Source organism: Crinia signifera, chromosome 5 (assembly GCF_055691185.1).
Source record: "Crinia signifera chromosome 5, ASM5569118v1, whole genome shotgun sequence".
NCBI classification, from domain to species: Eukaryota; Metazoa; Chordata; class Amphibia; order Anura; family Myobatrachidae; genus Crinia; species Crinia signifera.
The window spans coordinates 53610337-53634678 of record NC_139221.1 but is presented as its reverse complement, the minus strand read 5'-3'; the positions used below and the strand labels follow the sequence as shown (position 1 = coordinate 53634678).

General features: G+C 42.5%; 1 protein-coding gene across 2 annotated transcripts in view; it reads left to right on the top strand.

The window, feature by feature from the left end:
• Positions 1-24342, top strand: part of SLCO5A1 (solute carrier organic anion transporter family member 5A1) — a 76559-nt gene that overhangs the window by 2205 nt on the left and 50012 nt on the right. For both annotated transcript variants that reach the window (XM_083187229.1, XM_083187228.1), the window contains exon 2: positions 7557-8981. In XM_083187229.1, the coding sequence (XP_083043355.1) occupies positions 8009-8981 (973 nt within the window). In that variant the 5' untranslated portion in view covers positions 7557-8008. The remainder of the gene's footprint in view (positions 1-7556; positions 8982-24342) is intronic.

Genomic DNA, 24342 nt, shown 5'->3' with positions numbered 1-24342 from the left:
TATGCCCTTACTTTGCCTGTGTCTCCTGGCGCATGCAAGCGTAAGTGTCAGATTCACATTAATCTTCATGGTCACATTTTGTGTATCCTCCGTGAATACTGCAGGAACAACAATATGTATATTTATTCACAACAACCACAGACAGAAATGTAGTTTAGCAGTAACATTTATCAATTGCATGCTATACAATTATACATAGAATCTAATTGGTTGCCACGGGCAACTTCTCTACTGGCTCATTTCTCCAATCTTTTCACTGCTTCATACATCTCTCCTAAAAATCTGGACAGTTATTTACAAGAAAGTCACATTTATTAATGCTATTTCTTATCTAAAATATACTTATACACAAAGGCCATTATTCTGGTTAACTCGCAAAGACAAATTCCTTCTCAAATGGACAAAACCATGTGCACTGCAGGTGGGGCAGATGTAACGGGATGCAGTCAAAATCCCGACGGTCAAAATCCCGACATGGTCAAAATCACGAATGGGTCATAATACCGACAAGGACAAAATCCCGACATTTAAAATCCCGACAAGGACAAAATCCCGATATTTGAAATCACGACAGGGTCAAAATACCGACATATAGAATGTACAGGTGAAACAGTCAACATGACTTTCCGTCGACAGGTCGCAAGGTCGACATGGGTTTTTTCACAGTTTTTTGACCCGACATGTGCCGAGAGGCGGTATTTCATGCCCTACCATCCACTAGGGCGTGGTGGGAGAACAAAATAATGTGCCGAGCACAGCGAGGCACCGTGCCCGAAGCATTGCGAGCGGCTGCGGTTCACTTCCAACTGTGTCCATGTCGACTGTGTCGACATTCGGGTAAAAAAACTGTGAAAAAACCCATGTCGACCTCGCGACCTGTCGACACAAAGTCATGTTGACTGTTTCACCTGTACATTCTATATGTCGGTATTTTGTCCCTGTCTGGATTTCAGATGTCGGGATTTTGTCCCTGTCGGGATTTTGTCCTTGTCGGGATTTTGACCTTGTCAGTATTCAGTATTTTGACCCTGTCGGGATTTTAACCGTCGGGATTTCATACCGAATCCGATGTAACCTGTGCAGAGAGAGAGAAATATTTGGGTGAGTTTCTGTGCAGGGTAAATATTGGCTCCTTTATTTTTACACTGCAATATAGATCTCACTTTAAAGTCAAACCCCACCCAAATCTAACTCTCACTACACATGTAACATTGCCCCCCCCCTGCAGTGCACATGGTTTTGTCCATTTGCCTTTGCCACTGAACTAGCATAAGGGCCAAAATGCGTCTCAGACACATGCGCAATAAGTACACATTGACTGATTTTGTACAATAGCGGCATCTGAATTTGGTCCAACAAAATTAATAACTAAGAAAAATCAAAATTATATTTTTGGGTATTGGTAAAAAAAAATTGCAGAAGAAACTGAACTGACGTCCCAGAGGAATTGCTCTTGTTCTCAGTGCTCTCGCCTCGTTCCATGACATTGCTGATGAGACGGTTATGCACATTCTCTTAAGTGCAGATTATTTCTTTTTTTAGTTTTTACAAAGTGGAAAAAAATTTAATTTAATTTTAAGTTCCACTTATTTATTGGTACCTTTTTCATTCAATTTCCTTGTATGGAGCCATATTTTCTTCCGTTTCCTGATTCTGGAAATATGTTTCCTAAAGCCCATATGAACTGGGTGTTCTCCGCAGCTGGCAAAATCGACAATCTGCAGCATGGCCCTCGACGGGGGCAGTTTATTCACGACCCCGGGTAGCGTGCATCTTGTGTCTTTGGAGGCATACACACTGGCTGATATTTCAAATGATATTGCTCAGAAGTGCCAAAATTAGCTACCAGGTTTAAGAATCCTTCTTTCTGTGCTTTGATTAGTATACTCCCAATTTTGTGCCATTCCGCCTATTAGTTACAGACAGCTCTGAACATGGAAACTTTAATTATAGACATATGTACTCCGAGACTGTTCTAAATGGACAAAAAGCACCAGGGACATTTGCCATGTATTGTTCCCTGGAATTTTAACAAATATTACAAATCTGATACAATAAATCAAAACTTTTGTCTTAACAAAGGAGATAATATGAAACATTTACAATCCTTACAATCAGGTGAACTCTGTGATCCATATTTGAAACACATACTGAGGATTTCTTTAAATAAAATTATTATTAAAGCTGGCCATACACCAGAATGACCTGCATAAATCCTGGTCGTATACAGGTCGAAAGTGCGTTCGAACGAGCGATCCTATGTGCTTTAAAAGCAAGTACGATCTGCTTACAACTGCAGTGAAAGTCGACAGATCAGACATGCAGCACATCTGATCTGAGGGCCAACCTCTCGGCCAACAGGACCGCGCATCGTACCGATATGACTCAAGATGTGCGCACAATCCGTTGCACGACCCGTCGATAATTATTATTTTTTTTGGTACTTGTGTATTATCAAGGCACCCCCGATTTCCAACGCAGGGCATTGTACAACCACAAAATCGTGTCGCATCGCATGCCATGCCATATGATGGCATGCGATGAGACGCGATTATACCCGATTTTTTCATTGTACAGGCACACAGATGCCTGATTCCTATGTTAAATGCCCCCCACCAGACCCGATTTTACATTGTACACCCACCCTGATGGGTAATGACTATGTTCAAATGCCCCCCCATTGTTAACGCCACCCCACCAAGCCCGAAGCGTGGCGAGCGGACGCGTAATACTTGTGAAGTAATGCGGGTATGAAAAGGTCGGAGGACGCGTACCGCCGCCCCTTGTGGGCTCGCTGCGCTCGCCGCGCTCGCCGCGCTTCGGGTTGGCATTGATAGTGGGGTGGCGTTAACAATGGGGGGGCATTTAACATTGTCATTACCCATCAGGGTGGGGATACAATTAAAAATCGGGTCTGGGTGAAATATAACATTGAAATCGTGTCGCATCGCATAGCATGCCATTATAATGGCATGCCATGCGACGCGATATTAAAATTGTACACTCATCCCGGGAAAAGCCTCAAATTGGGTCCATCGCATGCCATCGCATACCTTAATTAATGCGATGCGACGTGACGGGCGCCATGATAATACACAAGTACCTTTTAAAAAAAATATATATATTTATTGGGTTTTTCACCCGTCGAGATTTTATTAGTGTGGTTATTATTTGTATATTGTCTTGAAATCTACATGAATAAATACATAGATCTATATTTTTAAATATAGCGTGTCCTGATATCTTTCTTATATCATATTTTATTTGGGGATTTTATTTTTTTAAGCTTAGTTCTACATCAGGTATTTACACCTTTGAGTGATTGCGTAATTGCTTATTAGATCACTGATTCATCATTGTCTCATTCTTTTTTTTTTTTCTATATACAGATTTTATAATCTTTATTAGAGCCCGTGTAAAAAATAAAAAAGGTAGAGTTTCTACGCGAATGCAACGGCAACTCACCTCCTCTCGCAGCTAAATGAATTGACCACTTAGGCAGGGTACACACTTGAGATGACCACCCCGCCTACCAACAGACACCTCTGATCATTCGGACAATTTAGTAAGCTATACACACTTACCAGTCGGCCCGTCTAACAAGACATTAGAACTGGGTGGGCGTTTAAATTTGAACGTCCAGTTGTGATGTAATTTTCTGCTGTTCCTGCTGCGACATAACGGGTCAGTTGGTTGGTTGTCCATACACACATGCATTGGCTGTGCTGCATGTCCAATGCAATGTGTCTTTAAACTTCATCATTGACAGACATGTTAACTGTATACTCCCATTGATTACCTCTGTGATGTGTCATTTGTCGAGCCAACGTCCAGTCTGAGGAAGCCTTGGATGCGGCTCTCTGATCTTGCAGATGGATACAGGGGCCATCTATCTCCTGGGTGTGGATTATTAGATTAACAGTGTCTAGATAGATAGTCAATAGGTCGACCCCAAATGGTCAACATGCAATAGGTTGATAGAGTCAACAGGTTAAAAAGGTAGACACATTAATAGGTCAATATGAGTTTTACACCTTTTTTGGAGTCTATGTCGACAACTGTCAACTTGGACCCCCAATTAGTGTAACGAGTACCCTCGGGCTCAGGCACTATTATATTTTCCATCTACGCAGTCATGGATGGCGATTGTAAGAACAAGCCAGTTTAAAAAAAGATTCATGAAAAACTCATGTTGACCTTGTCGTGCGTCTACTTTTTTCATGTCAATCTGTTCACGCTGTCGACATTTTTCATGAATTGCCCCTATATAAGGAAAGACATTAATGAAATGTATAACACCACCCTAAGAATATATTTTTCCATGAGTTGAATTGCCTTGCAACAGAGAAGCTACCAAATATTAATGATATGTATATGAGAGGATGGCAAAGGAAGTCTTACTTTGATGGTAAAGTAATTAACGATGGAGACGATAATATCAGAATAGAGGAGACATCATTAGTTATACTGACCTGGAGCCAGTGTTCTATCAAAGTCTGCATTAGGGCTCTGAGACAATGGAAATGGATTCAATGTAGTCCCCCTAGATGCCTTTTACTCTCCGCATTCTATGCTATGTTGGCTTCCTTGTCATATTACCTTGCTGATTTTATTCAGCTTTTTGAAGCTTGCCAGAGACACTGCTATCACATTAACCCAGCCTGCGGTAAAGTGCTTCATTGTCAGTAGTTTGTACTTTAATAGCAAAGAGGCTGAATGATAGAGCACAAAGTTGTAAAGGTATGGCAGATTCGTTTGCTGACCCAGATCCAGCCAAACCGTTGCAGAATGTATTCTGTAATCTCCACTTTACTAGAAACTAGCCACATCACTTTTCTACCTCCGTGGGTTACTAATAATGAACCACTGGCTCCCAGTGAACTGATAGTCTGTCTTCTCATTAATATTAGAAGGGCCCACAAATTTATACCCCTTTCACACCACACAAATAACTAAGGTCCCTGCGCGGTGTGAAAGGGCCTTTTGAAAAATCCCATGTCCAGTAACCTGGCAATTTAACCCAGGTTGAAAGAAGGGTTGGACCTGGGTTGCTGGGCAGTGTAAAAGATAACCCGGGTCCAGCGACCCGGGTCCCGTTCACACTATAGAGAGGAGGCAGCATCATCTCCAAGTGCTGCATCTTCCAGTGATATACAGATGCTCCGACCTCCTGATGACATCAGCGTCCTAAACCCAGGGTGTGACCTGGCATTTGCGATGTGAAAGGGGTATTAGTAGGAAGAATGCTGGTGACATTATCCCGACTCAGTTCTAAGAAAAAATCTTACATTTGAATAAGTTCTGTTTATATGTTATCCTTAAACTGGGCATACATTAGGGCGACTTCTCAGATGGAAGAAGTCGCCTGCAATCCCCCTTTGACAGAAGGATCGCATGTGATATATTGTATCCGGTCCTTTTGTGTTGGAGATATCGCACAAGATTTTGTCTTGGCTCTGTTCCAACAGATCACTTCTGCAGACTCCAGTGCGATGCACATTGGACCATGCGCCACATTGGACCTGCTGTCAAATACATGGGATTTGGACACTTTTATGCGATTGATCGCTGCAATAGCTTAAAAAGTGACCAAATCGCATGTATATCGCCTAATGTATGGGCATCTTTAGTTTCAGTGATGTGGTAAAGGACAGTATTCACTTCTGTTTATATTTTATGAATGGTAACCACAAGCACTGGTTTTGCTTATTACAATCACCATACAAATTATATTTGAATTGGTCCTGGACCACCAACCCGAGGAGGCCCTGCAATTTCCACGGCATCCAGTTTGGAAATACTGGCTTAAGAAGTTTATTTACTAAGCCAGTGGTTCCCAAACTGTGCGCCTAGGCTCCCTGGGGTGCCTCGGGACACTTGCAGGGGTGCTTCGGGTTGGTCGTCCAGGACCAATTCAAATTATTTATGATCAATTATTTCTGAACAAAACCATTGCTGGTGGCTGCCAATCATAAAATGTGTACAATCAGAACCAAATCCTGCCCTTTACCACATAACTGAACCTAAAAAGCACATATAAACACAATCTACTTAATTTGATATATATTTTTTTGGGCCTAGGGTGCCTTGGAAAAATTCTGATACTCTAGGGTGCCGTGATTAGAAAAAGATTGGGAACCCCTGTACTAAGCCAATGCTTCCCAATATGTTGTAAAGCGCAACGGAATATGCTGCGCTATATAAGAAACAATAAATAAATATTAAATACTGGTACTTGTTTCCTATCTGGGCGCCCAGGTTTTCTACGTACGGCACCGTAATGAAATCGGATCGCATCGCATCGTACACATACACGATATTGAACGATGCGATGCGATGCGATGCGATCCGATTCGATTTCCCATAGGAAACAATGTGAAATGGCTCAATTTAGCCAAATTCTCATAGGAACAATAGTAAATGGGCCAAAAACACCCCTGAACATTGAAATGTCCCCCCAAAAGTAGTTGACGCCACCCCGCCATCAACGTGAACCCGAAGCGTGGCGAGCGCAGCGAGCCCGCGAGGGGCGGCGGTACGCGTCCTCCGACCTTTTCATGCCCTACTATCCACGTCGGCGTGGAGTGAGAATAGAATAGTGTGGCGAGCGCAGCGAGCCACCGAGCCCGAAGCGTGGCGAGCGCAGCGAGCCCCGCGAGGGGACGCGGATACCTTCACAGTTATACGCGTCCCCTCGCGGGCTTCCCAGGTGTCCATGGCGACGCGGACACCTGGGAAGCCCGCGAACGGACGCGTTTACCTGTGAAGGTATCCGCGTCCCCTCGCGGGGCTCGCTGCGCTCGCCACGCTTCGGGCTCGGTGGCTCGCTGCGCTCGCCACACTATTCTATTCTCACTCCACGCCGACGTGGATAGTAGGGCATGAAAAGGTCGGAGGACGCGTACCGCCGCCCCTCGCGGGCTCGCTGCGCTCGCCACGCTTCGGGTTCACGTTGATGGCGGGGTGGCATCAACTACTTTTGGGGGGACATTTCAATGTTCAGGGGTGTTTTTGGCCCATTTACTATTGTTCCTATGATAATTTGGCTAAATTGAGCCATTTAACATTGTTTCCTATGGGAAATCGAATCGGATCGCATCGCATCGCATCGCATCGTTCAATATCGTGTATGTGTACGATGCGATGCGATCCGATTTCTCTACGGAGAATAGCATGGTGCGCAATTAACTTAGCGGGCGCCCAGATAGGAAACAAGTACCTAAATACTTAATGCTTAAATACTAAATTTTAAATTGCAACAATTTTATCTTAAAACCATTGCCACTTTACATTTGGGACCTAAACATGCTGAGAAGCGGTGACCTTCATTGTATCGCATTTATACAGATTAATGTCAAATTAAAATAATATTTTTTTTGATTTTGACAGCATTGTATGGATATATCATTGAACATCAGTATGAAATAGGATGAGATAGAAGAAAGTAAAATAAAGGAGAGTGTGCACAAGTAACATTTAGGTTTTGCCTTGAGCTACTGCTGTGCTTTGCTGACAGAAGCAGTGTGCTGACCTTCTTTTCTCTCTCTGCATTACAGATCAGCATAATTGTCGGTGGAGTCTTTACTGGAGACAATGGGGACGAAAGAACTGCTGTCTGTGGTGGAACCGATGCTGTGAAAGATGATGGAGATTGCACAATGGCAGTGTACTGTATCACATGCTGAGGCCTCCTCTTTTCTAATGCCTCTTCTTTGTTGATGAACATCTTACCCGGATGGAACAGTTTACAGGGAATCTGCACAGGAACAGCTGCTCGGCTGTTTTTCTGTTAACAGAGGAGACATTTACATTAAAGACTATTAAGTTCATAGTAATACATTTATGGATAGTAGCAACACTTTGCAGAATCTCCGATGGTCTATAGACAGAAAAGGATCTGGCAAGATGGAAAGTAATTTGAAATGGATTCGATTATGACGTATGGTCGATTTATACATAGTTTGATATTTTATTGATATTTTATTTTAGCAAGGGATATTTTCTGACCATGGCTTTAGAAGACCCTGATATGGAGCTGTTTAGTGTCACTTATCACTGTGAGGACAGCCACCATGATGGTCAAAGAGAACTCATGGAAAAAAATGACAGGTCGCTCAGTTTGCCCGTCTTAAATGGTTGTTGTAAGGCAAACGTCCAAGAATTCCAACCACAAGTGGTGGATACATCTCAAACAGCAGTCATTGGAGCAAGAAGTTTTTTGCATAGTTGTCCGAGAGAATCGGGGTTGAAAATTGGCCATCACCGGAACCTGTCTTCTCAAAGCTGTGGACCTTCCACTAGGACAATCTTTCCTTTTGCAGTTTCTGGTTTTCAAGTTGCAGGAAATGTAGAAAACAGCCTCACAAACAGTAAAAAAAGCATTTCTCAATCAGTGACACTTTCTACAATAAAAAGCAGCCGCTGCCTTGGCATTGCATTAACAGATTCCCGGTGTTTCCTTGTCTGCATGAGCTTTTTGACTTTCATCCAGTCATTAATGGTGTCTGGTTATTTAAGCAGTGTCATTACCACTATTGAGAGGAGGTTTAGTTTAAAGAGTTCAGAGTCTGGTCTTCTGGTGAGTTGTTTCGACATTGGCAGCCTCTTAGTGGTGGTTTTCATCAGTTACTTTGGTGGACGAGGACGTAGACCACGTTGGCTTGCAATAGGAGGGTTGTTTATTGCCGTGGGAGCGGCTTTGTTCTCTTTACCTCATTTCATTTCTCCGCCATATCAAATTCAGGAGCTGAACTCATCTGTTTCAAATGAAGGGTTGTGCATGAATGGCAACTCTACTGCCAAAGATCCTTTAGAGTCATCAATGTGCCCCAGAGACTCAGGTGGGAAAGACCATTCCCTCTATGTAGCTTTGTTCATCTGTGCTCAGATTCTCATTGGCATGGGATCCACACCCATATACACCCTGGGTCCAACTTACTTAGATGACAATGTCAAGAAGGAAAATGCTTCCCTCTACCTTGGTAAGTGGCTTACAGTTGTTTGGTTTTGTGTTGATGTTTTTTTATGCTCATAAAAGATTTTAGGCCGGCTGTATGTGTGGGGAAATTCCTTAGTGTTCAATCTAGCACCCTGCATCTTTAAACACCTGTACAGTTCCTATTCACTGCCTGGGGTCTGGTCTGCATATCACTGCTGAAGTACAGACCACTCTATGGTATTTTAGTTGACTCGGACGGATGCGCATTTAGGACGGCCACCGAGTGTTCTTAGCCCTGCCTACCGTACGGATCACTCACACCGAATGCGGTAAGACGCTGAGCGAGTGGATGTTTCATGTGAACACCTTCTCCATTTGTGGGAACCTCCCCATTCTCCAATGGTTGCCGACCATCGAATGATAGACCGAGCGGTCAGGCAACCCAGAGTGCTCAAGACCACTCAGACATTTTTCCGTGTGAATGCAGGGATATGGGCGGGCAGCTCACATCCGTCTATGTCAGCTGTCCGCCCCCCACACGTGCATCAGGGCCGGATTACCATGCATACGCCCAGCGTTTCTTCTGTCTTAAAATACTATATACCCGACTGTTGGGAACAGCACCCCCTTCGCTTGATTAAATCATTTGGGGGTCTCTCTTCAAAACATTACAAATATTTGGTGTGCAGATGTGCAAAAATAGCTCCCTAGTGGAGCTAGTACCACTATACGCCCAGCGTTTTCACGGGAACACCCAAGAAACGCAGGGCGTGCGCATATGGTAATGAGCCCAAAACATCCCTTCACACCCCTCTCCACCACCTGCTCGGATGGTTCCGAACGATCCTTTTCTGCACGGAGTTCACGCCGTGTTTGGGCATGCGAGGCATTCGCACATGCGCAGAAACGCCTCTGCACATGCGCAATCACAATACATTCGCCGCCCCACCGAACACACAGCCGTCCGACTCAATCAGAATAAGGGCCATTGCTAGAAGCATCACAGCCAAGTGCAAGGAACTGCATGGGTTTTGGAAGATACAAGGTGCTAGAATGAACACTAATCATGTAATATCTGGTAAATTAAATATCAGTCTACACCTGGAAAGGGTTAAACCAGCTGGTAAGTCTCTACAAATAGAAAGTGCATGTTATTATGTGCCTTACAATTATTAAATGTATGTACGTATATAATTATTCCGGTTATAATCTAATGCTCAGTGTTAGGTACCTAACTTATTGATAATTATACTGTTTTCATCACCAAGATGTCATTTATATGTTACATCATATTTTAGAATGATAATGGTTGATGTCTGTAGAAAATTATTACTTTCTAAGGGTGGTACTCAAAGACTCCTGAAAAAACATTGGGATCAAAAAACTACATTTTTCACCTTTTTTTTCTGATGTTCCACCAATATTTATTACCAGGCTATCCAATTAGATCGCTCAATAAACACATTTTGTCCAGAAAACACACATTCGGTAAAATGTGTGTGTGTTTTCGGCCGCTTCAGCGTAAACGGGGCTACTTTCTGGATTTTTCCTTGCCGGCTAAGCTTATTGGATAGCCCTAGAGGAGGCTATCCAATCACCAATCATGGGAATCAGGCCGAAAGGCTTGCAAATGGCCCCTGTTCCACAAAGTGTTAGGGAACTGTCTGTACAAAGTAATTCTCTTTATACATTAATTTGGTGGTCTGATGCAGCAAATCCGAGAGTTTTCACCAACTCCCCTGGTTATCAGATTGCCATAGCATTTTAGTGTTAATATTATCATACACGTGGTAAAGACATGGAAGTGGCAAAGGTTAGTTTGTTTGCCCCTCACCCTGCTGAAATTATTCTGATAAAGTATTTACTTAATTCAAGTTGAAAATAATAATCATCATTACATTTGTTTCCTGCTAAATGTAATACCTGACCATATTGAATTTGCAAGCACTCTTCCAGTGGTATAATTTGTACAAATCGTATATTCTCTGCTACTTATTTTTATTTTTGGCACTAGTCTTAGGATGTAAAATATCAGATTTCTTATGCTCTTCCTTGACATCCATTTGTTATAACACATTATCTCTTAACCCCTTCCTGACAGAGCCTGTTTTTGCCTTCCTGACAGAGCCCTTTTTTTCAATTCTGACATGTCTCACTTAAGTGGGGATAACTTTTTTTTGCTTTTACTTATCCCAGTGATTTTGAGATTGTTTTTTCGTGACACATTGTACTTCAAGTTAGTGGTAAATTTTCGTCGATACAGTCTGTGTTTTTTTGTGAAAAATACCAAAATATCGTGAAAAAATGGAAAATTTAGCGATTTGCAAAATGTTAAATTTTCTGCTTGTGAGACAAATAATCTTACCACTCAAAATAGTGAATAACTAACATAGACCATATGTCTACTTTATGTTGACATCATTATTTCAACTTCCTTTTAATTTTTTGGGACACTAGGAGGCTTACAATATGAATAGCAAATTCTCAAATTTTCAAGAAAATTTCAAACACTGATTTTTTTAGGGACCAGTTCAGTTCTGATGTGACTTTGAGGGACTTGTATGTGAGACACCCCCATAAATTATGCCATTTCAAAAACTGCACCCCTCACAGTATTCAAAACAGCATTTTGGAAGTTTGTTAACCCTTTAGGTGTTTCACAGGAATTAAAACAAAGTGTAGGTGAAATTTCAAAATTTCTTTTTTTTTGCAGATTTGCAATTTTAATACATTTTTCTAAGGAACACAGTACATTTTACTAGAGAAATGTGACTAAAAATTGATTCCCCCAATTCTTTTGTTTTCATAAATATCCTATATGTGGCCCTAGTGTGCACGGTGACCAAACCACAGGCTTCATAATAGAAGGAGCACCTACTTGATTTTGGAGCCTCCTTTTTATGAGATTATTTTTTAGGCACCATGTAGGTTTCTAGGCACCATAACATGCTAAAAGTTAGGAACCCCCCCACAAGTGACCCCATTTTGCAAACTACACCCCTCAGGGAATTCAGCTAGGGGTATAGTGTACATTTCAAACCCGCAGGGGTTTCACCAATTGTGGTACAACTGGGCAGTGAAAATGAAAAATTATTTTTTTTACACAAAAATGCAGTTCTGGCTCCAAATTTGTCATTTTCAGAAGGTATGAAGGAGACAAAGCACCCCAAAATCTGTGCCCCAATTTCTCCCGAGTACAGCAATGCCTCACATGTGACCAAAAAATACCAGTTGGGTGCATGGCAGGACTCAAAAGGGAAGGAGTGATTTTTGGATTTTGCAGCTCAGATTCTGGTGGAATTTTGGTGGGTGCTATGTCGCATTAGCAAGACCCCCCAAGCACCAATACAGTGGAACCCCCCCACAAGTCACCCCATTTTGCAAACTACACCCCTCAGGGAATTCATCTAGGGGTATAGTGTACATTTCAAACCCCCAGGGGTTTCACCAATTTTGATACAAGTGGGCAGTGAAAATGAAAAATTACATTTTTTTACACAAAAATGCAGTTCTGGCTCAAAATTTTTCATTTTCAGAAGGTATGAAGGAGAAAAAGCACCCCAAAATCTGTGCCCCAATTTCTCCCGAGTACGGCAATGCCTCACATGTGACCAAAAAATACCAGTTGGGTGCATGGCAGGACTCAGAAGGGAAGGAGTGATTTTTGGATTTTGCAGCACAGATTCTGGTGGAATGAATGGTGGGTGCTATGTTGCACCAATACAGTGGAACCCCCCCACAAGTCACCCCATTTTGCAAAGTACACCCCTCAGGGAATTCATCTAGGGGTATAGTGTACATTTCAAACCCCCAGGGGTTTCACCAATTTTGATACAAGTGGGCAGTGAAAATGAAAAATTACATTTTTTTACACAAAAATGCAGTTCTGGCTCACAATTTTTCATTTTCAGAAGGTATGAAGGAGAAAAAGCACCCCAAAATATGTGCCCCAATTTCTTCCGAGTACGGCAATGCCTCACATGTGACCAAAAAATACCAGTTGGGTGCATGGCAGGACTCAGAACGGAAGGAGTGATTTTTGGATTTTGCGGCTCAGATTCTGGTGGAATTTTGGTGTGTGCTATGTCGCATTAGCAAGACCCCCCAAGCACCAATACAGTGGAACCCCCCCACAAGTCACCCCATTTTGAAAACTACACCCCTCAGGGAATTCATCTAGGGGTATAGTGTACATTTAAAACCCCCAGGGGTTTCACCAATTTTGATACAAGTGGGCAGTGAAAAAGAAAAATTACATTTTTTACACAAAAATGCAGTTCTGGCTCAAAATTTTTCATTTTCAGAAGGTATGAAGGAGAAAAAGCACCCCAAAATCTGTGCCCCAATTTCTCCCGAGTACGGCAATGCCTCACATGTGACCAAAAAATACCAGTTGGGTGCATGGCAGGACTCAGAAGGGAAGGAGTGATTTTTGGATTTTGCAGCTCAGATTCTGGTGGAATTTTGGTGGGTGCTATGTCGCATTAGCAAGACCCCCCAAGCACCAATACAGTGGAACCCCCCCACAAGTCACCCCATTTTGCAAAGTACACCCCTCAGGGAATTCATCTAGGGGTATAGTGTACATTTCAAACCCCCAGGGGTTTCACCAATTTTGATACAAGTGGGCAGTGAAAATGAAAAATTACATTTTTTTACACAAAAATGCAGTTCTGGCTCACAATTTTTCATTTTCAGAAGGTATGAAGGAGAAAAAGCACCCCAAAATATGTGCCCCAATTTCTTCCGAGTACGGCAATGCCTCACATGTGACCAAAAAATACCAGTTGGGTGCATGGCAGGACTCAGAACGGAAGGAGTGATTTTTGGATTTTGTGGCTCAGATTCTGGTGGAATTTTGGTGGGTGCTATGTCGCATTAGCAAGACCCCCCAAGCACCAATACAGTGGAACCCCCCCACAAGTCACCCCATTTTGCAAACTACACCCCTCAGGGAATTCATCTAGGGGTATAGTGTACATTTCAAACCCCCAGGGGTTTCACCAATTTTGATACAAGTGGGCAGTGAACATGAAAAATTACATTTTTTATACAAAAATGCAGTTCTGGCTCAAAATTTTTCATTTTCAGAAGGTATGAAGGAGAAAAAGCACCCCAAAATCTGTGCCCCAATTTCTCCCGAGTACGGCAATGCCTCACATGTGACCAAAAAATACCAGTTGGGTGCATGGCAGGACTCAAAAGGGAAGGAGTGATTTTTGGATTTTGCAGCTCAGATTCTGGTGGAATTTTGGTGGGTGCTATGTCGCATTAGCAAGACCCCCCAAGCACCAATACAGTAGAACCCCCCCACAAGTGACCCCATTTTGCAAACTACACCCCTCAGGGAATTCATCTAGGGGTATAGTGTACATTTAAAACCCCCAGGGGTTTCACCAATTTTGATACAAGTGGGCAGTGAAAAAGAAAAATTACATTTTTTACACAAAAATGCAGTTCTGGCTCAAAATTTTTCATTTTCAGAAGGTATGAAGGAGAAAAAGCACCCCAAAATCTGTGCCCCAATTTCTCCCGAGTACGGCAATGCCTCACATGTGACCAAAAAATACCAGTTGGGTGCATGGCAGGACTCAGAAGGGAAGGAGTGATTTTTGGATTTTGCAGCACAGATTCTGGTGGAATGAATGGTGGGTGCTATGTTGCACCAATACAGTGGAACCCCCCCACAAGTCACCCCATTTTGCAAACTACACCCCTCAGGGAATTCATCTAGGGGTATAGTGTACATTTCAAACCCCCAGGGGTTTCACCAATTTTGATACAAGTGGGCAGTGAAAATGAAAAATTACATTTTTTTACACAAAAATGCAGTTCTGGCTCAAAATATTTCATTTTCACAAGGAATGAAGGAGACAAAGCACCCCAAAATCTGTGCCCCAATTTCTCCCGAGTACGGCAATGCCTCATGTGTGACCAAAAAGTGGCAGGACTCAGAAGGGAAGGAGTGATATTTGGAGTTTGCAGCACAAATTCTGGTGGAATTTTGGTGGGTGCTATGTCGCATTAGCAAGACCCCCCAAGCACCAATACAGTGGAACCCCCCCACAAGTCACCCCATTTTGAAAACTACACCCCTCAGGGAATTCATCTAGGGGTATAGTGTACATTTAAAACCCCCAGGGGTTTCACCAATTTTGATACAAGTGGGCAGTGAAAAAGAAAAATTACATTTTTTACACAAAAATGCAGTTCTGGCTCAAAATTTTTCATTTTCAGAAGGTATGAAGGAGAAAAAGCACCCCAAAATCTGTGCCCCAATATCTCCCGAGTACGGCAATGCCTCACATGTGACCAAAAAATACCAGTTGGGTGCATGGCAGGACTCAGAAGGGAAGGAGTGATTTTTGGATTTTGCGGCTCAGATTCTGGTGGAATGAATGGTGGGTGCTATGTGGCATTAGCAAGACCCCCGAAGCACGGTGAAATTATGAACCTAATATTCCATAGATGTGTGGTATAATTTAAAACACTCCTTTATACATAGGCCGGGTTTGTCGGGGCAAGTGTCACACTGGAAAATAGTTTGCTTTCTTATTCCCTTTTTATAGCAAACTTTGCACCTTTTTTGTGTCCTGCCCTTTTTTCCAGTGGAGGGGATTTCATCAGGAAAATGCTGCCCTGGTACAATACGGGGGCCAGTACTAGAAGTACTGGGGCCCTCTGCCTGCTGGTTCCCAAATATTAGGCCCTTTATGACTTCCTCTTGAAAGTGCATAAATGTCCCCCTCTGGCCGGTAGAACGGAATAGCACGTAAGCGTTATACAGTGCCATCTGGATGATATACACGGCCACCTTCTTGTACCAGATTTTTGTTTTCCGCAGGGCACTGTACGGCTTCAGTACCTGATCTGAAAGATCCACTCCGCCCATGTACCTATTGTAATCCAGGATACAATTAGGTTTTGAGGTGTGGGTACTGGTACCTCGTACAGGGACGGAGGTGGTACTGTCTCCGTGAATTGTTGTCAGTATAAGGACATCCCTCTTGTCCTTATATTTGACCAACAACATATTTTCGGTGCATATTCCCCTGCTTTCACCCCTTCTCATTACTTGGGCAATGTGCGTTTTTGGGAGGCCTCTTTGGTTCTTGCGCACAGTACCGCAAGCTGCTGTACCTCTTGAACCAAGGGCCTTAAACAGGGGGATGCTAGTGTAAAAGTTATCCACATAGAGGTGATAACCTTTATCCAGGAAGGGGTGCACTAAATCCCAGACAATTTTCCCACTAACACCTACGAGGGAGGGGGGGCATTCTGGCGGTTGAATTCTTGAATCCTTCCCTTCATAAACCCTAAACCTGTGGGTGTACCCTGAGGTGCTTTCACACAGTTTATACATTTTTATGCCATACCTTGCCCTCTTACTGGGAAGGTACTGGCGGAATTTAACCCTTCCTTTAAAATGTATAAGGGACTCGTCGATACAAATAAATTTTTCAGGGATGTACACCTCTTCAAATTTGGCACTGAAATGATCAATGACCGGCCTGACTTTGAATAGCCGGTCAAAGGTGGGATCATCTCTGGGTGGGCACTGTGCATTATCGGTGTAATGTATGAATTTAAGAATTGTCTCAAATCGAGTCCGGGGCATGGCCATACGGTAAAATGGAGTACTGTACAGAACATCTGTACTCCAATATTGCCTAATTTCTGGCTTTTTTACTATGCCCATATGAAACACCAGACCCCAAAACGTCATCATCTCTACTGCATCTACAGGGGTCCACCTAGCAAATGATGACGTGGGGTTTTGAGCAATAAACTGCTGGGCATATAAATTAGTTTGGTCCACCATTAAATTTATAAAATCATCAGAGAAAAATAATTTGAAAAAGTCAATTTCTCTGAGACCTGTGGAATCAAATTGGATTCCTGGCATGGCCAAAAACTCAGGAACCTGGGGCTCAAAATTGTCTGGTGGTGGGGTCCATACTAGATCAATTATTGGGGGGGGAATCTCAGCTGATCTACGGGGGCGTCTTTGAGGGGGTCCCTCATCAGCAGAGGAGGAAGAGGAGCTTAAGGCAAATCCTTCAAATTCCCCGCTTGCATCACTGGCTGTGTCAGAGTCAGAAGCAAGCATGGCATATGCCTCCTCCACTGAATACATTCTCCTGGATGATTGGGAGGACATTTGGGAGGACATTTGGGAGGACATTTGGGATGCCATTTTTATTTTTGTGTTACCGGTAGTGAAATGTTTCAACACGTGTATAGTGTAGGGGGGGGCACAAACTTTATTTCAATCCGGGGGGTATGTAGTGTGTAGTGTGTATGTGGTGCAGAAAAAAAAAAAAATACTTTATACCAATAAAAAAAAAAAAAAATGAAGGGGTTAAAAAAAAAAAAAAGGAAGGGGTTAAAAAAAAAAAGGTCCTGCGCCAAAAATTGAGCACAGATGTTGGTCAGTAACGTCTGTCACTGAACAGCGCTCAAAGGCAACAGGAATTTGATCAAAAAAAAAAAAAAAAATAGATCAACCCTGTGCCGAAAGAGATGATCAGTGATGTACGTCACTGATCAGCGCACAGCGGCCACAGGACACCCACAAAATCACAGTGTGTGTAAAAAAAAAAATTTAAAAAATACCCCACAGCACACACACAAAAAAAAAAGGTGATCAGTGATGCGACACTGATTACCAGTGAGGTGCAGCAGGTGCACAACCTTTGGTGCAACTGACAGGTATATATAAAAAAAAAAAAACCTCTGTACCCCCAAAAAAGTTGCTGATCACCTCAGATATAGTGATCAGCACAAAAGGCGGGGACAGCAGACACAAAATTTAGCACTCTCTATCACTATCTCTCTCTATCTCTCTATCTCTCACTATCTAACACTATCTAACACTCTATGACACTGCAGCAGCAGCACTCACAGGTATATCTATATATAAAAAAAAACCTGCGCCCCCAAAAAGTTACTGATCAGTTAATTTATACTGATCAGCACAAAAGGAGGGGGCAGCAGTCAGTTATATAAAAAATATATAGCACAATCTGTCACTATCTCTCTCTATCTCTCTCTATCTCTCTCTCTCTATCTCTCTCTATCTCTCTATAACTATCACACTGCAGCAGCACAAAATATAGCACTCTGTCAGTAGGCCTCTCTCTCTATCTCTCTCTCTCTATCTCTCTCTCTCTATCTATAACTATATCACACTGCAGCAGCACAAAATATAGCACTCTCTGACACTATCTCTCTCTCTATCTCTCTCTATCTCTCTCTATCTCTCTCTATCTCTCTCTATCTCTCTCTCTCTATCTCTCTCTCTCTATCTCTCTCTATCTATCTCTATCTATCTCTCTATCTATCTAGCTAATACTAATACAGTGCAGCAGCACAATATCACAGTATGGCACAATTATTGCACAGGATCCAGGAAGCAATCAGCAGCGATCAGGTAAGTATTGCAGCAAGTATTTCTGGTCAGTATGGCGGCAGGGGGGTACGGTGACCGCACTGCACGCTTTCCAGACCGGAATGGCGTCTGCAGTGCAGTCACCGTTAGTTTAAATCTCCCTCCTTGGCTGTGATTGGTCCGTCGGTCCGACGGACCAATCACGGCCTTTGGGGGCGGGCGGGGTGAGGTGGGGTGACACCAGTGTCACCCTTACACCCCGCGGTGATTGGTGCTGTACTTTACAGCACCAATCACCTCTGATCCCGTGTCACCGGCGAACGTTATTCGCCGGTGACACAGGAAAACGCTGTGAATGGCTGTTCACACTGAACAGCCAATCACAGCGATCGCCGACGGGGGGGCGGCATCGCAGCCCCCCCGGGGCATGCACGGACATGTCTGCTGTCAGGGACAGCAGACATGTTGAAACTGTCACCGCGTCTATAGACGCGGTGACAGTTTAAATCCATGACGTACATTTACGCCATGTGTCGGGAAGTGCTTCCCGACCATGACGTAAATGTACGTCAAATGTCGGGAAGGGGTTAACATATCGATCTCCAATTCTTTAGAACCTGGCTTAAAAGACCAAACTGTAGGAAGGTCATATCTTGTGGCTGCAGGGAAAATAGCTCATTGGTAAACGTAAATGCAAAAAACATATTTAATAAAAGTACAAACATAATGGCCCACTGGCTGGATAAAATAATAACAATATCAACATACTGTAACTACAGTAAGGCCGGTCCTAGTTCACAAAATACGGGGGACAAAATGAGATGGGGTCCCCCGTATTTTAAGAACCTGCACCAGACCCAACCATCCAACAGGGTAATGCCACAGTCGGAGGGAGACGTTTTATACAAGTCCCCCCGGCCAAACAATAACCCCCTGACCGGTCAGCCTGGGCAGGGGTCCTGGGGGAGTGGGGACACCCACCAGTGAAAGGGACCCCCCTCCAGAATTTCCCTACCCAGGTTAAAGCCTGGGGCTGTCCCCGGTGGCCCTTGAGCGGTGGCCACAGGGCTGATTAAAGTGAAAAAAATAGATTAACACTGTTGTATATTGCTGTGGAACCATGAGTCCCAGCAAGCCTCCCCCACATGCAGGGACTTGCCCAAAAAATAAACCGATACCGGAATCAAGCCGGACTGTCAGATGAAGCCACACAGTGTCTGTGTTGACATCCTGTGGCTCCTCCTCCCGAATGCCACTATTCGCCGATGTATTTGTAGAAGGATGCAGTATTCAATGTATTGCTTTGCTACAAAATGTGTTTATGTGAAAACCAGCAGTTTAGGCATGTGTGGGCGAGATTCAGGAAATGTGCGTAGACAAATTCTATATTACAAAATACAAAAATAAAATGTGTTAAGAATGTGTACTATACTGTAGATCAGGGGGTCAGGGAACATTTAACCTTTTACCCCAAAATATATTTAGATATGCCAACGTTACCCCCTTGACCTGAAAGGAAAGAAATCATATAATTGTAATACATACTGTACCCCCAGAAATGTATGATATATCCTGCTAGCACGGTACACAGCCTGGCAGCCGATGATGATGATTACCATGTATGGCTGCGTGTGGTACACACATACAGCCATACATGGTAATCATCATCATCATCAATGGGCGCCAGGCTGTGTGTGGTATAGCCATCGATAATGTGATGTCCATATAACTATTAGTGTCAGTATTACAAGATGATATAGTGATGGTCTGTGCAAATGTTTTCCCCCTAGACTAGAGATGGGTATACCCTGACAGGAGCCTGTAACCAGGCAAAGAAACTGCCGAACAGACTGCGTGCTGCCGAGATGTCGCTGCAACTAGTCGACTCTACTAAAGAAGTGGGCGGACTTGGAGGCGGGGCCTGGGGCATCACGCAAGCGCATGTTACACACAAGGGTCTGACGCACTGCACTGCGTCACGGCCTTGTACAGTACTGTAACACACAAAGCCAGGCATGCATATAGAATCTATATATAGATTCTATATGTAGATTCCTATATATAGATTCTATATGCAATGAAATTAAATTGCTGGGGGTAATGGACAGTTGCACTGCCGAGACACAGCTGTCTCTCGGCAGCGTGACCATCTATTACCCCAGGAATTTCATTTGTACCCCCATTTGGGGTAATTTAGCCCTGTTCCCTGACCACTGCTGTAGATGATACTTAGAGACCTTTTTGCATGCTTTATGTAATCCGACTTGAGTTGAAGCAGCCGTGTGAGGTTTGTTGCATTTTGTCTTTAGATGGAACTGTCTCCCCTGTAAGTATTCTCAATCATTATCAAAATCTTTTTCCATTTAACACTCAACTCTTAAAAATATTTATACATCCATTTGTTTATAACTCGGTGCATACTTGCCTATTTTTCCGGGACATCCCTAGTAGTCAAGTCTTCTGAAGGCTGTTGGCACTTCACGAGTGTCGGTGACCCAGCGGTAATCATTGTGTCCAAGTCCGCCTGCTTTATAACTCTGGTACTGGGGAGACAGCCTAGAAGTCAGCTAGAATGACTTTGTGGTGAAAAGAGGTGAAAATGAAGTGAGAAGTTAGATCTTTATTTTCTTTTCATTGTTTTTGGATGTGGGAAAAGACGCACCGTGCATTATGTCCTGGGTAAAATTTCCTTACTCAATGTTTTTGGCTTTGACTTTTTTTTTTCTCCATTTCTTTATAATATGTACTCTGCATGGACAAGCCACGTCCCTAGGATAACCTGAAATACTGTAGTGTAGGCAACATTTGTACTTATTAGTAGAAATCCAAGTACTGTTTATATCAGAAATTGCCAACCTTAGTCCTAAAGGCACACAAACGGTTATAATACGATACATATTCATGTTCTGATTGTTCTGTATAATTTGGGAGACTATGGGGGCAATTCATGTGGACACAAGCTCATTAAGGGCCTTATTCTAGTTCACTCTTTCTGACAAAATCCTTCTTAGATGGACAAAACCATGTGCACTGCAGGGGGGCAGATGTAAAATGTGCAGAGAGAATTAGATTTGGGTGAGTTATTTTGTTTCTGTGCAGATTAAATACTGGCTGCTTTATTTTTACACTGCAATATAGATCTCACTTTGAAGTAAAACCCCACCCTAATCTAACTCTCTCTGCACATGTTACATCTGCCCCACCTGCAGTGCACATGGTTGTGTCCATCTAAGAAGGAATTTGTCAGAAAGAGTGAACTAGAATAACCCCCTAAGTCCCTTTATTTGCCACACATGTTTCAGATATTGGTATATTAAATGTTACCCGACTTAATCAAGTCAAGGTAGCAGAGGTAGTGTGGTCTAGGCTGGAACCCTTCCATGGACTCTGTGGAGTCGGGAGGAGGACCATAAACACGGGAGAATGGGATGTGACATATTTCTATAATATAGATTTTATTTTTCTATGAGCTTCACAAATTGTTACCATATTCTCTTAGCAGTGCCGAGCACTAATAGCAGACACTTACTTATTCAGGCTGATGAGAGCCAGTATAAAGCTCAGCCACTGGTGGTATTTTGAAAATGTCATTGTGACTGCTCCCGGGAATGCTGGAGAGAATGACAAACCCTTCTGGGGCAGATCACGTTTCATTCTCAGATGCCAAATCAAGTAGCTACACAAGTAGTCTGTAGTTATGAGAGCTCTGTGGTCATGGGATCTGTGCATTAGTACATGTGTCTAAGGGGACTCTAAAAGAAATGAGCTGATCTTCACTCTTGTAGATGTGAAAACAGTTTTAATGATATTTATAAGTGTTTGAATGGAATTAAACTTAATTCTTTAAAAAAACTAAGTTTCAAACTAATATATCAATCATGCGCTGGAAAGCAGCTGAGGGACAATTCAACAGATTATTGAAGGACCACTTCAATCACAGACATACAATACCACAAAAGATTCTGAGAAATCCATTGGAATCAGTGATGGTGAGAGTCCAATGACCCTATCTCTGTTGTCATTTTATCTTGTATTTTATTTTTTATTAAAGACGTATTGCACCATAATAACTCTCTCATCCCTTTGAGTGCTACCTTCACACTTTGGGCAAGCAAGGATAAGAGTGATCGATAGGTGAAAACTATATCAAAGGCTTGAGTCTATAATAAGAGTCTAATAAGAGTAAAATAAGAGTCTTAAAAACACCATACCTTGGTTATCTATGTTATAATGTGTTAATGGTATTACACTATATTTCTTTTCTCTCTGTTTTTGGGTTACATTGTATCCAATGAGAAAAGGAAAAATCATCGGTGATAGTGCTTTGGGATTTCTCAGAATCTTTTGTGGTATTGTAAACTTAATTCTTGCCTGTAGCATAAGCTGAACGTTCTTCATTCTAACCACCACCTGGAACATGGGCTAAATCGTCATCTGGTTTATTCCCATTTGGCGTTTCCTTATTCAGGCACATTTCTATATCATATTAGCTTTATATAAAATATATCTACCAAGAACAGATATAAAACTGCCCTTTTGGACATCAATGTTTTCTAGTTTCTCATTGGTGGGAAGTTGTCTACAAATGACCACAATGACTTGGTTTGAAAGCACAAATAGATTTATAATAGCCTGTCTATGGTTTATAATAACCTCTTTATGGTGCTGTGCTTCCTGTTGTTGTTGTTGTTGTTGTTGTTATTATTATTATTATTATAATCCTATATTTGAGAAGCATCATTATTTTGCACAGCACTGTACCTTACCTAATGCCTCAGTGATGTCTCTTGAAAATTGATGAAATTTGGATTTAAAATCCAAATACCAAACCTTGGGAAGCTCTAAACCGGGACTTGACTTGAATCGCATCTCTTCTGGGAATCCAGACCCAGTTTTGGATCACTTTGGATCCTCAAACTTCTGGTTAATTTGAATTTCTAGTGAACCCAACTACACATCTCTACTTATCGTAATATGCCTCAATAATTTTGGGAGAATGAACTGATAACATTTTAAAGTAAATAAATGGTCTGGTAAAAGTCACAGAAAAGCAAAATATTAGAAGAGTTGGTTTTATTTTCCCTAGAGGCCTGAGACGCCGAATGGATGCTCCCATTATAGATACACCAGTGCTTCCTGCAATATTCTAGAAATTGCTGGATCTGTCTGCATTCAGAATTAAGAGCAACAAAGATATTAAAGTAGTTAAGATCCAAGCAATAGGGCAGATTTATCAACAAGTGATATTTTTATTCTCACTATTTTTATAATTTTTAAATGGTGCTCCAAGCAATCAACCCCTAGCTGTCATTTTTCAAAAACACAAAAAAGGAGCTTATTGACTGGAACACCATTAAGGTTAGTAACGAGAATATCACTCTTTGTTAAATCTGGCCCAATGTCTTTTGTAGGAAATATTAAGGACCATACACACTGAGCAATTTTGTCCAGCGTTTATGTACAGCATTGATGGGGAGAATTACTGGGCTCAAAATCACACAGTGCATACACACTGAGCAAGTTTTCCCCTGGCCAGCGAATTTTCACAGGGGGTGGATGACTTTCCATAGCAGGACGCTATGGAAAGCCTCTACCCCATTGCTGGCCAGCGATGATGAGGCAGTGCACATCAGCGCTCACCGCTCGCCCGTACACACTGGGCGGCTTTTGAGCTGAAAGCAGCTCAAATGACAAAAGTGAGCTGCTTTTAACTCAAAATCACCCAGTGTGTATGGGCCTTTAGTTTTGTCTAGAGCACAGTTTTGTTCTGTGATGCTGCAAATTTACCCAACTAGTAATTATCTGGGCCTAGTGATTTCACTGCTCCCGAAGGACGTGGCATGTTGACACTGTTGATGTTCCACTGTAATAAAAAATATTCTTAGAGAATTTTCCATCAGTAATGTTAACAACATGGACTTCACACTAGACTTCAAACTATGCTGTTCTTATTTAGAAACAATTAGTTTGCTTATATTTTATGTAAAGTAGTCTGTGGCTGGTGTGAATTCAT